General features: G+C 43.8%; 1 protein-coding gene across 3 annotated transcripts in view; it reads left to right on the forward strand.

Moving 5' to 3' along the window:
* Positions 1 to 1,085: 1,085 nt before the first annotated feature.
* Positions 1,086 to 13,393, forward strand: part of GABRR1 (gamma-aminobutyric acid type A receptor subunit rho1) — a 38,687-nt gene continuing 26,379 nt past the window's right edge. Inside the window, exon 1 of one of the 3 annotated variants that reach the window (XM_012559102.1) lies at positions 1,086 to 1,661. In XM_012559102.1, the coding sequence (XP_012414556.1) occupies positions 1,540 to 1,661 (122 nt within the window). In that variant the 5' untranslated portion in view covers positions 1,086 to 1,539. The remainder of the gene's footprint in view (positions 1,662 to 13,393) is intronic. The other 2 variants (XM_004388428.3, XM_004388427.1) reach the window with 2 other exon arrangements.

The following is a 13,393-nucleotide window of genomic DNA, read 5'->3' on the forward strand; positions in this document are numbered from 1 at the left end:
AGTAAAGCAAAAAGAGTGTTTTATTCAGCATATATTCAAAAAGGCAAAAGTGGGAAGCTGGACAAGCATGCTGCTAGAGCCGTGTCTGCCTGAGTCCAAGGAAATATTACAGAATAGGCAAGAGTGGGAAAACGGACAAGCATGCTGCCAGTTAATGTCTGCCAGAATCTGAGGATTACAGAGTAGACAAAAGTGGGAAAATGGACAAGCATGCTGTCACAGCTATGTCTGCCCAAGTCCAAGGAAATATTTATTACAGAATAGACAAGAGTGGGAAAACAGACAAGCATGCTGCCAGAGTTAATATCTGCCCTACTCTGAGGAACGTTACAGAATCATCAGTATATATTAGCATCACAAAATGGGTAAAATCATTAAAAGCTTCACCTTTTCACCAATTGGTTAAAAACTGCTAGATCAATGTGAGTCTATGTTTTGAATCTTCTCTCTTAATAATCATCGGTACAGGTTTAGGTAATGATAGTCAGGAGGGTCTTCACTGGTCCAACAAATTTTCTATTCACTAAATGCTAATAGAAAAAGATAAGAGTGGAAAGTCTTTTGTGTTCTGTTTGATTGGTTTCTGTGAAAGAGTCCCTTTAGGGTAAAAGGTATTTTTCAAGATTGTCCTGGCTATTGTCTTTGTATCTCAGGGCCCAGTTGATGTGTCCCTGTGAGTCCAGCTCCAGCTGGCTTACATTCTCTATGCTCAAGGACAGCAAATAATGACTCCAATACTATTTCCTAAATCACTAGTAAAGGGTTATAGCCAAGAAAATCCTATGGGGCAGCTCTACTCTGTCACAAGAGGTCGCTATGAGTCGGAATCGACTTGATGGCACACAACAACAATTATCAAACGTGAAAAGTCTGATGAGCGTTCATAATAAGAATAGTGCAACTGATAAGGAAACTTGGTTATTTCTGTGCAAAACAAAGATAAAAAGCCTCTTCCCCACTTGCCCTCCTAACCTCAGCCATGCAGACAAGGGTACAGGTACTGAACTCTGAGGCTTTACTGCTTCAGCCACAGGAAGGAGCCGTGGGGGCAGCGACTTGTCCAAACCCAGCTCTCAGCTAAAGGAAATAATGGCTGGAAGCTTAAAATAGATCCAGGGAGGCACTCATTAACATGACAAAAGAAGTGGTTCAGCACCTCTGGCATTTCTCATTTTGGAAATTGCTTTGGTCCAGTTTTATTTCCTTCTATTCATTGGACCAGAAAATACATGCCCTTCACCAACATATCCATAACATTTGACGATGAACTCGTTTAGACTAGCCAAAATAATTGTTCCACAGGGACACGGGAATTCAGCCTCAGTTCAGAAAATCCCTGACAACTGACGTAGGAGGATTTATAGGTTTAGTGGAAATTGCTTTCTCCTGCTCTGCAGATTACATACTGTGGGTTGATTTTTTTTTTCATGAGTAAACATCCTTCTAGTAACGAATAGACCAATAATGTCTTAAGAGAGAAAAAGAACATCCTCTTTCTTTTTGCTGTTTCTTGAGAGACCTGTTTGGACTTGGAAACCCATGTTGGCTGTCCAGAATATAAAATTTGGCATCTTCTTTTTGTGGTGGGGATGGGTTTTGGCCACTGAAAGCCGAGTGTACTGGCAAGGAGGAGAAGGACATGAGATGACTAAGAAAGGCAGGTGAGTGGACATTTAGGGGTGGAGGAGTTAGGGCAAGGGGTGTGCGAAGCAAGCTTGTGACTTCGTTCTGGAAATCGAGCATCGCTTCGAGCATATGGTGTATTATGTGAAAGCCTTCTTCCTGCTTTTCCCTTTGTTCTCCCGCTTCCTCTCTTTTAGAAAGTTAGAATTATACTTCCTTTTTAAATGATGCTAGCTTAGATATAGTGCTGTTACACATACTCTTAAATCTCTTCTGGATAAACGAATGAAAAAAGAATGCATAAACATTAAAAAAAGGGGGGGGGGCAATTTGTTAGTTTCTGCAACCTAGAGTTAGAACAAATCTGCTAATTCTGAAAGAACCAACGGGACCTCTTATTAGTGGGAATGATTATTTCTAATGATTTCTGCCTGGGTTTGTGGGTCCCTTTTTAAATCTTCATTAAATTGTCCTCAACCTGTAAATTGCAGGGTGCAGGGATGGAGCTGCCTGCAGATGAGCTGTCTGTTGCCAACCCAGTACGTGCCGCCCTGTGGGTCCCAGGGAGCCAGACTTCCCGGTGACCCCTGGGCACTCGCCTGGCGTAGGGCTCTGACGGCGGCAGCGCTGTCAATGTGTGTGCGCCTCCGCACACCTGCTTGCCTGATATTAGTCAGTAAAAAATGACATTTAGAGACAACCCAGTCCAGCTCTCTCTTTCCTGATGAGGAAATGGAGGCAGTAAGGGCATTCTTGATTCTTGGTTCTTTACTCATTTTCTACAACTTAGTGACACCAGCCTTAGCTCCAAATTGAGCCTTGGCTTTTAAAATTTCTGGATGTGGATATGACTAGAGGTCGGAAATATCATTTGTATGAAAGGAAGTCCAGCTTTCAGGAGTCTGGGTGTCTGGCTCCTGAGTGCCCTCCTGTCCTGGGGTTGGAGGGAGCTCCTGCACAGCCAGCGACAGACAGCTCACAGAATTTGTTTCAAGCCTTTACAGCAGCATCACCAGACCAGGAGCTGAAACATGCAGTGGTTACGTGAGCCCCAGCGCAGGGAGAGCACCCTCTGTGCACAAGCTGTATGCATAATTACAGTCAAGGTCAGAAGTTGCTTGGGCAGAAAGCAGTCAAATTTGTGGAGTAGTGCATCCATAGAGATTATTTGAGCCAAATGTGCTCAAGAGGATTAAAAGCAACAATAGCAACAAACCCTATTGGTTGCCATCAAAAACTTCTCAGCTTCTCCCCCAAACCAGAGTTACCATGACAACTTATTAGTAATACCAATGATTAAGAGTTCCAGACAGCAAAATAGTCTTTCTTTAAAAAATATTTCTTAAAAGGACTTCCTCTTTTATTATTATTAAGAAGAACATATATGACTATCCTTTAAATTTAAAAAAAAAACCATGGAAAAATTATTAAAAACCACAAAAATCACTCATAGTCTCCAAACCCAGAAATAATCTTGTGTATTCTAGTGTTATTTTCTAAGCATATATTGAAGATTAAATAATTTGGGATTATTCTATGCACAGAATTTTGTAAACTTCTTATTTTACTTAACATAATATTGTCTACATGTTTACTTATTTTAAAAGTCTATGGAGTTATCATTTGAATGACTACATAGTAGTGAATAATATACCAGCACTTAAGCGTTTCCCTCTATTTATGGACATTTAGTTGCTTCCTTTTGTTACTATAAATAGTCTGCACGGCTATCCTTGTACATAAGAATAGTTGTCTACATGCATGATTATTTACATAGGATAGATGCCTAGACGTGAAATTACTGGGTCAAATGGGATGAGAACATTTAAAGCTCTAGATATATTTGAACAAATTTACTTTCCAGAATGGTAGACCCAACTTATACCCCACTAACCAGGTTACTAGTAAAACCAGTTGCCGTTGAGTTGATTCAGACTTATGGCTATCCCATTTGTGAGTCAGAGTAGAACTGCTCTATAGGGTTTTCAATGGCTGATTTTTCAGCAGTAGATAGCCAGGACTTTCTTCCTAGATGCCGCTGGGTGAACTCAAATCTCCAACCTTCTGGTTAGCAGCCAAGTGTGTTAACTGTTTGCACCACCCAGGGACTCCACTGACTGGTTTAAATTTTATTTTTATGTAGCCTAAACTTTTCAGAACCAAAAAACCAAACCCGCTGACATCGAGTCTATTCTGATTTATAAGAGGGCTTGCTTAATTTCATCTAGACTTGAAGCCCGTAAGTTGCTGGTAATTTGTATCCAGGCTTCTTTTCACAGTTCATGATTCACACTAATAAAGCGGGAAGCAACGTAAAGACGTACACACAACAGCGCCAGGACTATGATGAGGCAACACTCGCAGGGCCATCCAAGTGCCTTCTTAAATTTTGCACCCTAGGTGCCTCTCTTGCCTCCTCCTAGTCCCGGCCCTGACACACGGTCACGTGTTTTCCCAAAATCTCCACGGGAGGCACAGCCAGGGTGGGTCCCCTCTCACAAATCATGCTGAGTGAAGCAATACTTATTACCTGTCCCTTTCTCCCCAGTAGAATGGAGACATAACCTGTCTATAACCACAGGCCACTGGACAAATTCCAGTGCCCTGGACATGCTCTGGGAAGGCAAACTGAACCTACCAGAAGCTGGAAGCACCATCATCATACTTTCTTTGTCATGTTAAAGAATTCAGATTTAGTTGAGGGACCGAGTAGCTGGGGCTGGGGCTGAGGCCTGGTGACCATAGTTTCGGGGGACATCTAGGTCAATTGGCATAACAAAGTTTATTAAGAAAATGTTCTGCATCCCACTTTGTTTTTTTTTAAATTATACTTTAGATGAAAGTTTACAAAACAAATAGATTCTCATTAAACAGTTAGTACACATATTGTTTTATGACAATGGTTAACAACCCCACAACAGGTCAACACTGTCCCTCCTCAACCCCGAGTTCCCTATTGCCAGCTTTCCTGTCCCCTCCTGCCTTCTAGTCCTTGTCCCTGGACAGTTGTGCCCCATTAGTTTCGTTTTGTTTATGGAGCTGTCTAATCTTTGGCTGAATGGTGAACCTCAGGAGTGACTTCATTACTTAGCTAACAGGGTGTCCAGGGGCCATACTCTCAGGGTTTCTCCAGTCTCTGTCAGGCCAGTAAGTCTGGTCTTTTTTTGTGAGTTAGAATTTTGTTCCACATTTTTTCCAGCTCTGTCTGGGACCCTCTGTTGTGATCCCAGTCAGGGCAGTCAGTGGTGGTAGCTGGGTGCCATTTTTTGTACTGGACTCAGTCTGGTGGAGGCCATGGTAGTTGTGGTCCATTAGTCCTTTGGACTAATCTTTCCCTTGTATCTTGTTCTCTTCATTCCCCCTTGCTCCTGAAGGGATGAAACCAGTGAGTATCTCAGATGGCTGCTCACAGGCTTTTAAGACCCCAGATGCTACCCACCAAGGTAGAATGTAGAACATTTTCTTTATAAACTGTGTTATGCCAATTGAGCTAAGAAGTTCCCTGAGACCATGGTCTCCACGGCCCTCCACCCAGCAATTCGGTCCCTCAGGGAGTTTGGATGTGTCTATGGAGGTCCCATGACCTTTCCTTGTTCAAGTTGTGCTGGCTTCCCCAGTATTGTGTACTCTGCATCCCACTTTGGTGAGTGGCGTCTAGGGTCTTAAAAGCTTTCGAGCACCCTTTTAAGATGCATCAATTGGTCCCATCCCACTTGGAGAAAAGGAGAATGAAGAAAACCAGAGACACAAGGAAAATATTAGCCCAAGAGAATAAAGGACCACATAAACCAGAGACTCCACCAGCCTGAGACCAGAAGAACTAGATGGTGCCTGGCTACCACCAATGACCCCCTGACAGGGAACAAAACAGAGTCCCAGATGCAGTGGGAGACAAGTGCGGAGCAGAACTCAAATTCACGTAACAACACCAGACTTAATGGTCTGACAGAGACTGGAGGAACCTCCGAAACTATGGTCCCACGAATGCTCTGTTAACCCAGAACTGAAACCATTCCTGAAGCCCACTCTTCAGACAATGGTTAGATAGGACTATAAAACAAAAAATAATACACGTGAGGAGTGTACTTCTTAGTTCAGTCAGACACAGGAGACCAAATAGGCGGCTCCAGTCCGGAGGCAGGATGAGAAAGCAGGAAGGGACAGGAAGATAGGAAAAAAAAAAAAAAGAATTCAAATTTATTCTGAAGGTAAAGAGGATACATTCGACTGATTTCCATTTCAGAGAGATTATGCTGGTGGCAGTGTGGTGGATGGATGTGCAGGTGCTGCAGGGAGGTAGAGAGACTAATCCAGAGCCTATGCCTTAGTCCAGATGAGAGATGATGAAGGCCTGAACTAAGATGATAATAGTGGAAATGAACAGGGGTGGTGGAGATGGATTGGACAGAATCATCAGACTTAGATTGGCTATGGGTTTTAGGGTGTGAGAGTTTAGGGTGAATGTCTAGCAGGTATTTGGATTGGATGACTGGGTAGATGGTCGTGCCAGGGTAAGGAATACAGGAGGAGGAGCAGGTTTGGGGGAAAAGATGATGATTTCAGTATGAACATATTGGCCTTGATGTGCTTATAAGGTAGGGTTATCCAGTAGGCAGGAGGGCATATGGGCCTGCAGCTAGATGGAAATCAGGCCTGGAAAGATGCATTTAAAGGTCATCCTTATAGGTGGTGGTAGATGGGGTGATCCAGAGAGAGTGTGCAGCATGAAGGGAGGACACGATCAAGGACCCTGCGGAAGAGCAATGTCTAAGGAGAGGATAGAGAAAGAGGATTCAGTGAAGGAAGATGAAGATAAGTGACCAGAGAACTAGATGCAGAACCAGAATAGAGAGGTATCAGGGATGCTAAAAGGGCCATTTAGTCCACGATTATCAAATTCTTGTTACAGGGAAGGCACCACACTGGGCACTGGGTGCTCCACCAATGACTACATAAGATACAGTATGTGCCTTCACGAGACTCCCAGACTAGGAAGGCATTTGCAGTGAGAGGTCAAGGGTTTCCAGAAGGAGGGAGTGGTCAATAGGATCAGATCACACAAAAGTCAAAATCGCTTGGGTAGAGGACTGAGAAGTGATCCCTAGATACAGCAACTAAGAGTCACTAATGACCTCAGCAAGAAGAGGCAGGTGGCAATGGGCTGAAGAGAGGAGGAAAGAGAGTGAATCTAAATAACTCTTACAAGGAACTTGGCTGTGTACTGAAAGATTGAGATTGGATGATAATAAGAGGGAGAGACAGGAAAGAGTTCTTAGGACAGGAGAGACTTCAGCAAGTTCAGGTGCTGGAAGGCAGAAGCCAGGAGTGAGGTAAAAATGATGTATGAAACACTGCTGTCAAATCCCTGTCCTGACAAAGTGAAAGCCGTTGGGTCATGGATTGGGTCCCTCTGAGTGCCCTAAACACCTTGAAGTTGAATTTCTCTTACATTAGTATTGTCTCTCATCTTGTCTCTTCATTTTCTGGATAGTTTGCTTGAACTTTTGAATCCTCACCTTGTGACTCTTGGTTCTTGTTATGGATTGAACTGTGTCCCCCCAAAATGTGTGCCAACTTGGCTAGGCTGTGATTCCCAGTATTGTTGGTTGTCCACCATTTTGTGATCTGATGTAATTATCCTGTGTGTTGTAAATCCTAACTTCTATGATGTTAATGAGGCAGGATTAGAGGAAATTATGCTAATGAGGCAGGACACAGTCTACAGGATTAGGATGTATCTTGAGTCAATCTCTTTTGAGTTATAAAAGAGAGAAGTGAACAGAGAAGAGCAGGACCTCCCGCCACCAAGAAAGAAGACCCAGGAGCAGAGCGTATCCTTTGGACCTGGAGTCCCTGCTTTGAGAAACTCCTAGACGCAGAGGAAGATCGATGCCAAAACCTTCCCCTAGAGTCGACAGAGTTCTTATCTCAACTTAATTATTATCTGCTGCTCATCCTTACGATTTCCTGAGGCCTCTGTGTGTGTTGTTCTGCTTGGCCACAACACCCTTCTCTCTCTTCTTTCTCTAGCTCAGTTCTCTTCCCCCTTCAATAGTTAGCAGAAACGTCACGTCCTCTGAGAAGACTTCCCAGGTCCTCCCTACCTCCTGTCTCTCAAGTCTCAATTAGGTGATTGCTTCTGAGTTTCCACAGACCTTGGTCTCTCCTCTCTCAGAGAACTAATCACTCAATATTCTCATTATTTTCCTCATCGGTCTCCACTTCTAGACTATCAGTCCCTTGAGGGCTCAACCTGTATCATTTATCCTTGTCTCCTCACGTTCGGTCAGTGTCTGATAATATGGCAATGTCTGATACATGCTTAACAAATGTTGAGCATGAATAAATGAGTGAATCCTGACCCTTTTTATTCCTGTACTTCATTCATTCATTCATTCAACATATATGCGTAGACTACCTCCTATGCTCCAGGCATTGTGCCCAGGGCTAGGGAGGCAATCGTGAGCAAAACAGTCCCAGCTCCTTCCCTTGAGGTGCTGACAGGCTAGTGGAGGAGACAAACATTCATCAAATAGTTTTTACAGAATGTCAAAACCTTAGGGAATTTAGAAACCTCCTCATTTTAAGGATGAGAACAGCAAGCCCAGAAAGGTACAAAAACTTGTGCCATTGTCACACAAAATGGCCTCAGAGTTCTGCATCCCCCACATCCCCACATTCTGTGCTCTCCTTCAAAAAACGAAAACAGAAAGTTACATGGATGGAAGCAAAATTCAGATTGAGCCATATGAAAGTGTTTTCGTAGGTCAAAAACAGGTGAATATCAGCATTTCCGGCGGTTCAAACTAACATTTTCTTTCTTAATCCTTATAGCAACCCTGCAAAATTAGCATTATTCCCCTGTCCCCATTTTATAGAAAATGGAAGCTCAGAAAGATCAGTCTCCAAGGTTACCAGCTTTTTTTTTTTTTTGTGGCCACCAAGAGATTCAAACTGAAGGCTGCCTGATGGCAAATCTGCTCTCCTTCCAGTAACATAAGCCACCTCACTCCAAACCAGCGAGTCAAATGGTTTTAATTCTTGCTGTTACTATGAGTTCACCTTGGAGGTTTTTACTTACCCCTGTTGTAGGCCTAGGAGCCCTGGTAGCGCAGTGGTTAAGCACTCGGCTGCTAACCAAGAACCCACTAGCCTTTCCACGGGAGAAAGATGCGGCAGTCTGCTTCCTTAAAGATTTACAGTTTTGGAAATCCTGTGGGGCAGTGCTACTCTGTCCTATACGGCCGCTATGAGTCGGAATCAACTCAGCGGCAGTGGGTTTGGTTTATAGTTGGGCTGTAGGCCTGGTCTCATGTCTCCACTCCCCAGGGTGAGAGGGTGGGCGGTGGGGCTAGAGAGACAAGTTCAATAGGCACTTTTACACACTGAAATGCATTACAGGCTGTCTCCTTGGCAAATGTAGTGTTGATACCCTCCTCCCAGACAATACATACAGTTGAGCCCTTGGTCAGCAGGGGCAGGATGAGGACTCTAAGTATAAAGAGTCTTCTTCATACTTAGCACTTTGCACAGTGCTGGACCTGGGTGGACTCTCAAGACATGTTAGTTCAATGAAGGAAGCAATCTGTCCCCTTAGATGAGCACTAAAGGGAGGTTTGTCAAATTTTGAGATGCCATTCTCTTTGCTTTCCAGAAGCTTAGATTCTAGCCTAGAACAAACTGATAAATAGGATGCCTTTTATTGTTTTAGTATTTTAAAAACTCTTTTTCTGCTTACTTGCCCATGTAAAATATTTGAAAAATGGATTTAACATAAAAGACAAGATAAAAGCCACCCAGAAATAATCACTGCCATCCTGTATGTATCCTTACAGTTATAACTGTGAGAACTAACAGCAGGCCAGATCTGTGTGAGAGATCCACCAGGTGGTAAAGAAGGAAGTTGGTCACGGTGGCAGAAAGAAGTCTTGCTCAGATGGTCCTGAGCCTGGACAGAAGCCAGCGGGTCAGAGCTGAACGGTCCTACCCACACCAGACACAGCCTCTGCTGTCCTTTTGTTCCAGGCAACTCAGGTCTCCCACAGATGTGCAGGCCTCAGATGCTAAGAAGTGTTCACATTCTTAAAGGCCGTGGTTTGAAAAGCAGATTATTAGTCACCCAAAAATCCACTTAGTAAGGAACCAAAGGAGATGAACTGTTTCTATCTGAGGAGGAACCTAGAATAATCATTATGCGGAAAAATGCACAGCCTCTATAGTAATTCAAGAAATCAACATAAATCACATCATGGTGGCACCCTTATTAAATAAATAAAAACTAAACACACACGCGCCCGCTGTGCTGATGTGACTGCGTGGAAACCCATACCCTTACTGGTGGGGCCCTGTCAGTGGAATGACCCTTTCAGGACTGCATCCACCAACGGGACTGTTGCATCTCAGGGATGCCGCCTCCTGGAACAGACCACGAAGGTCTCAAAGCTAACTTGTGGCCCAATCCCTTAACCCACATTCAAGGGAATGGGCCTGGAGAGAGGAGAAACTTGCCTTCTTCTCCCACCAGTCAGAAAAGCTGGGGTTCGAGGCAGCGTGCCGTCTTCCTAACTGCCAGCGTGTCCTCCTGCCGCCCCAGACCATCGCCTCAAAGAACGGTGAAACAGAGCAATGTGTGCAACACTTCACAGCGGTATTACTTCTTGTCAGGTGCTGTTGAGTTGATTTCGACTCAGAGGGACCCCATGTGACACAGTAGAACTTCCCTAGAGGGTTTTCTTGGCTGTAATCTTTACCAGAGAAGATTGCCAGATCTTTTCTCCCATGGAGTGGCCGATGGTTTCCAACCGCTGACCTTTCAGTTACCAGCTGAGCTCTTAACCATCGTGCCACCAGGGCTCCTTCAAAGAATGTATAAGGATGCAAAAATGAACATACCAATCTGGTAGAGCTAGGGTTTATTTAGTACCCGCCAGTGCCAGGCAGGTGTTTTAGACCTCATTTAATCCTCTCAGCAGCGTGGGAGGTAGGTACTATTACTATCTCCATTTTAATAAACCAAACCCAACCCACTGCCATTGAGTCGATTCTGACTCATAGCGACCTTATAGGACAGAGTAGAACTGCTGCATAGGGTTTCCAAGGCTGTAATCTTTATGGAAGCAGACTGCCACATTTTTCTCCTGTTGAGTGGCTGGTGGTTTTGAACCGCTGACTTTACGGTTAGCAGTTGAGCACTTTAACCACTGCACTGCTAGCGGTCCTTCCCGTCTTACTGGAGGAGGAAATTGAGGTTTAGAGATTAGGTAACTCACTCAAGGTCACACATACACAACTGGTAAGTACTCAGCCCAAATCTGAAATAGGCAGTCAGCATTTGAAAGCCTTAATGTCTGTGCTAAACTGTGTACATTACTGGCTGGGAGAGAAGTTAAAAAGGTATAGAATTTACTGTTGCATAGCTTGCTTTTCCATTTAAATTCATAAATTCGTTGAACTTCAGGTACATAGGATTGAATTAATCATAATTCTGATTTATGACACTCTCTCATCATTTCTTTCCCCAAGAATTTTTATTCACCACTGTTCGGTATTAGAAGAAGATAAATGAGTCACTTCTGAGAGAGTAATTTTTTAAGCTGCCTTGATTTAAGTGTTAAATTTCATTGTGGCATTTTTACCTAGAGGCAGTAAAAAGAAAGACAGAAAAATAAATGTACTTGTTGCCTCATACGCATGATAACCTTCTGACCTTCATTTGGAAGATTAATAATTCAAATAATTTTTCCCACTTTCACCTAATCATATGAAACTGGCCTCTTTTAGAAATCATTTCTCATTATTTTTTAGGCAGAGAAATTCCTTACCCGTACACATATACACACACACAGAAATGGATTTGTCTATCCTCAGACTACAGTATTCACAGTAAAAATAATCTCCTATAGTCCTCCCTGTGATTCATTTTTTCTGTCATCATTGTAAATGCAGGTGATTTTCCAAGAACTTTGCAGGTGTGTGTGGAGCAGGCAAAGTTCAGGCAGGAAGGTGTTGCAGTCAGCCTGGTCTCACGCCTGGCTCTGCCACTTGCTAGCTGCTGGGCAAAGAAACTTCTCTGGGCCTCATTTTCCTCACCTGTAACATGAGGCTAATACAGACCAGAAGTGGTTGTGAAGATGGAACAAGATGACAGGTTCAAGTACCTGGCACGAAGTAAAACAATGTTAGTTCTCACAGTTAGAGCTGTAAGGATACATACAGGATAAACCCCCCACCCAAAAAAAAAAAACCAAACCCGTTGCTGTTGAGTCAATTCCGACTCACAGCGACACTATAGAACAGAGTAGAACTGCCCCATAGGGTTTCCAAGGAGCAACTGGTAGATTCGAACTGCTCACCTTTTTATAAGCAGCCTGAGCTCTTAACACTGGGCCACCAGGGCCCCAGGATGGCACTGGTTATTTCCGAATGGTTTTCATCCTTTCCTTTATGCTTAAATCTACTTTTCAAATATTTTACATGGGCATGTAAGCAGAAAAAGAGTTTTTAAAGTATTAAAACAATAAAAAGGGATCCTATTTACAGCCTTTTCTAGGCTAGAATCTAAGCTTCTTGGAGGCAAAGAAGAGTGGCATCTCAAAATTTGACAAAGCTCCCATAGTGCCCATCTAAGGGGACTGATTGCTTCCTTCATTGAACTAACATGTCTTGAGAGTCCACCCAGGCCCAGCACTGTGCCAGGTGTTGAGTATGAAGTGGATTCTGCCTCGGTGGACTGTGGCCTCATCCTGTATGGCCCATCAGCCCAAACAGCAGCTGCTCTCCAATCTTTGCTCTTCTTCACTCTGATAAACCATTCCTGCAGAGCTCACACCTGCCTCTGCCGTGCTTTGCTACAGATGACATAAGCCTTGTGCATCCATCAGTTCCTAGAAGAAAACAGAATTGCACCTGATAAGGGCTTAACTAAAGATAACTGACTAAAGGGGCTGCTCAAAAAGCTGTGGGCAGGATTCAGGGAACCACTAGGCATATTGATGCCCTCAAGGATGAGAAACAGCAGGAAGCCATGACTAACCCTAGGCCTGAAGGGGAAATAGTATTTTGAAGCTTCTTGAAAGCTTAAGGAGCCCTGGTGGCGCAATGGTTAAGAGCTAGGCTGCTAACTGAAAGACTGGCAGTTCGAACCCACCCAGTGGCTCCAAGGGAGAAAGACCTGGCGATCAGCTCCCATAAAGATTACAGCCTAGGAAATTCCCTGGGGCAGTTCTACTCTGTCCTGTAAGGTTGCTAGGAGTCAAAATTGACTGGAAGGCACCTAACAGCAACAACAATATAAAAAGCTTGAACTGTGAATCACCGATCAAGGGCTGTAATACCAGTGAGGCAGCTATTGCCGTACCCTGGCTTGGAAGCAGGGCGATAATGGAGGAGCAAATACTCGGACCTCTCTCTCCTCCTGCGCTCTCGCTTCCATTGCCTGCCGTTGGACTGAAACCAGACACCAGAGGGCAAGGAAACCCAAGTGGTGCAGGCAAAGTGGTACTCTCCTTAGTGACAATTTTATGGAGGAGCCAAGTTAAAATGTACACGTCATTAAGAACCCTCTAAAGAAGGGCAGCAATTTCAGGCTTGGGTTGGGCACTGGGGAAATGTTTTAGTTCAGATCTCTTTAAATCAGGCCTCCTAAATTATTAATCTTTCAATCCCTGCTCCTGACGTGAACTGGAAAATGCTCATCAAAAGGCTAAATTAACTCACCGAAGCTTCATAGGTTTTTTTGTTTCATATTTTATTCTGGTTAGATTTGAAGCAA

Source organism: Trichechus manatus, unplaced genomic scaffold (genome assembly GCF_000243295.1).
Source record: "Trichechus manatus latirostris isolate Lorelei unplaced genomic scaffold, TriManLat1.0 scaffold00211, whole genome shotgun sequence".
Taxonomy (NCBI): Eukaryota; Metazoa; Chordata; class Mammalia; order Sirenia; family Trichechidae; genus Trichechus; species Trichechus manatus.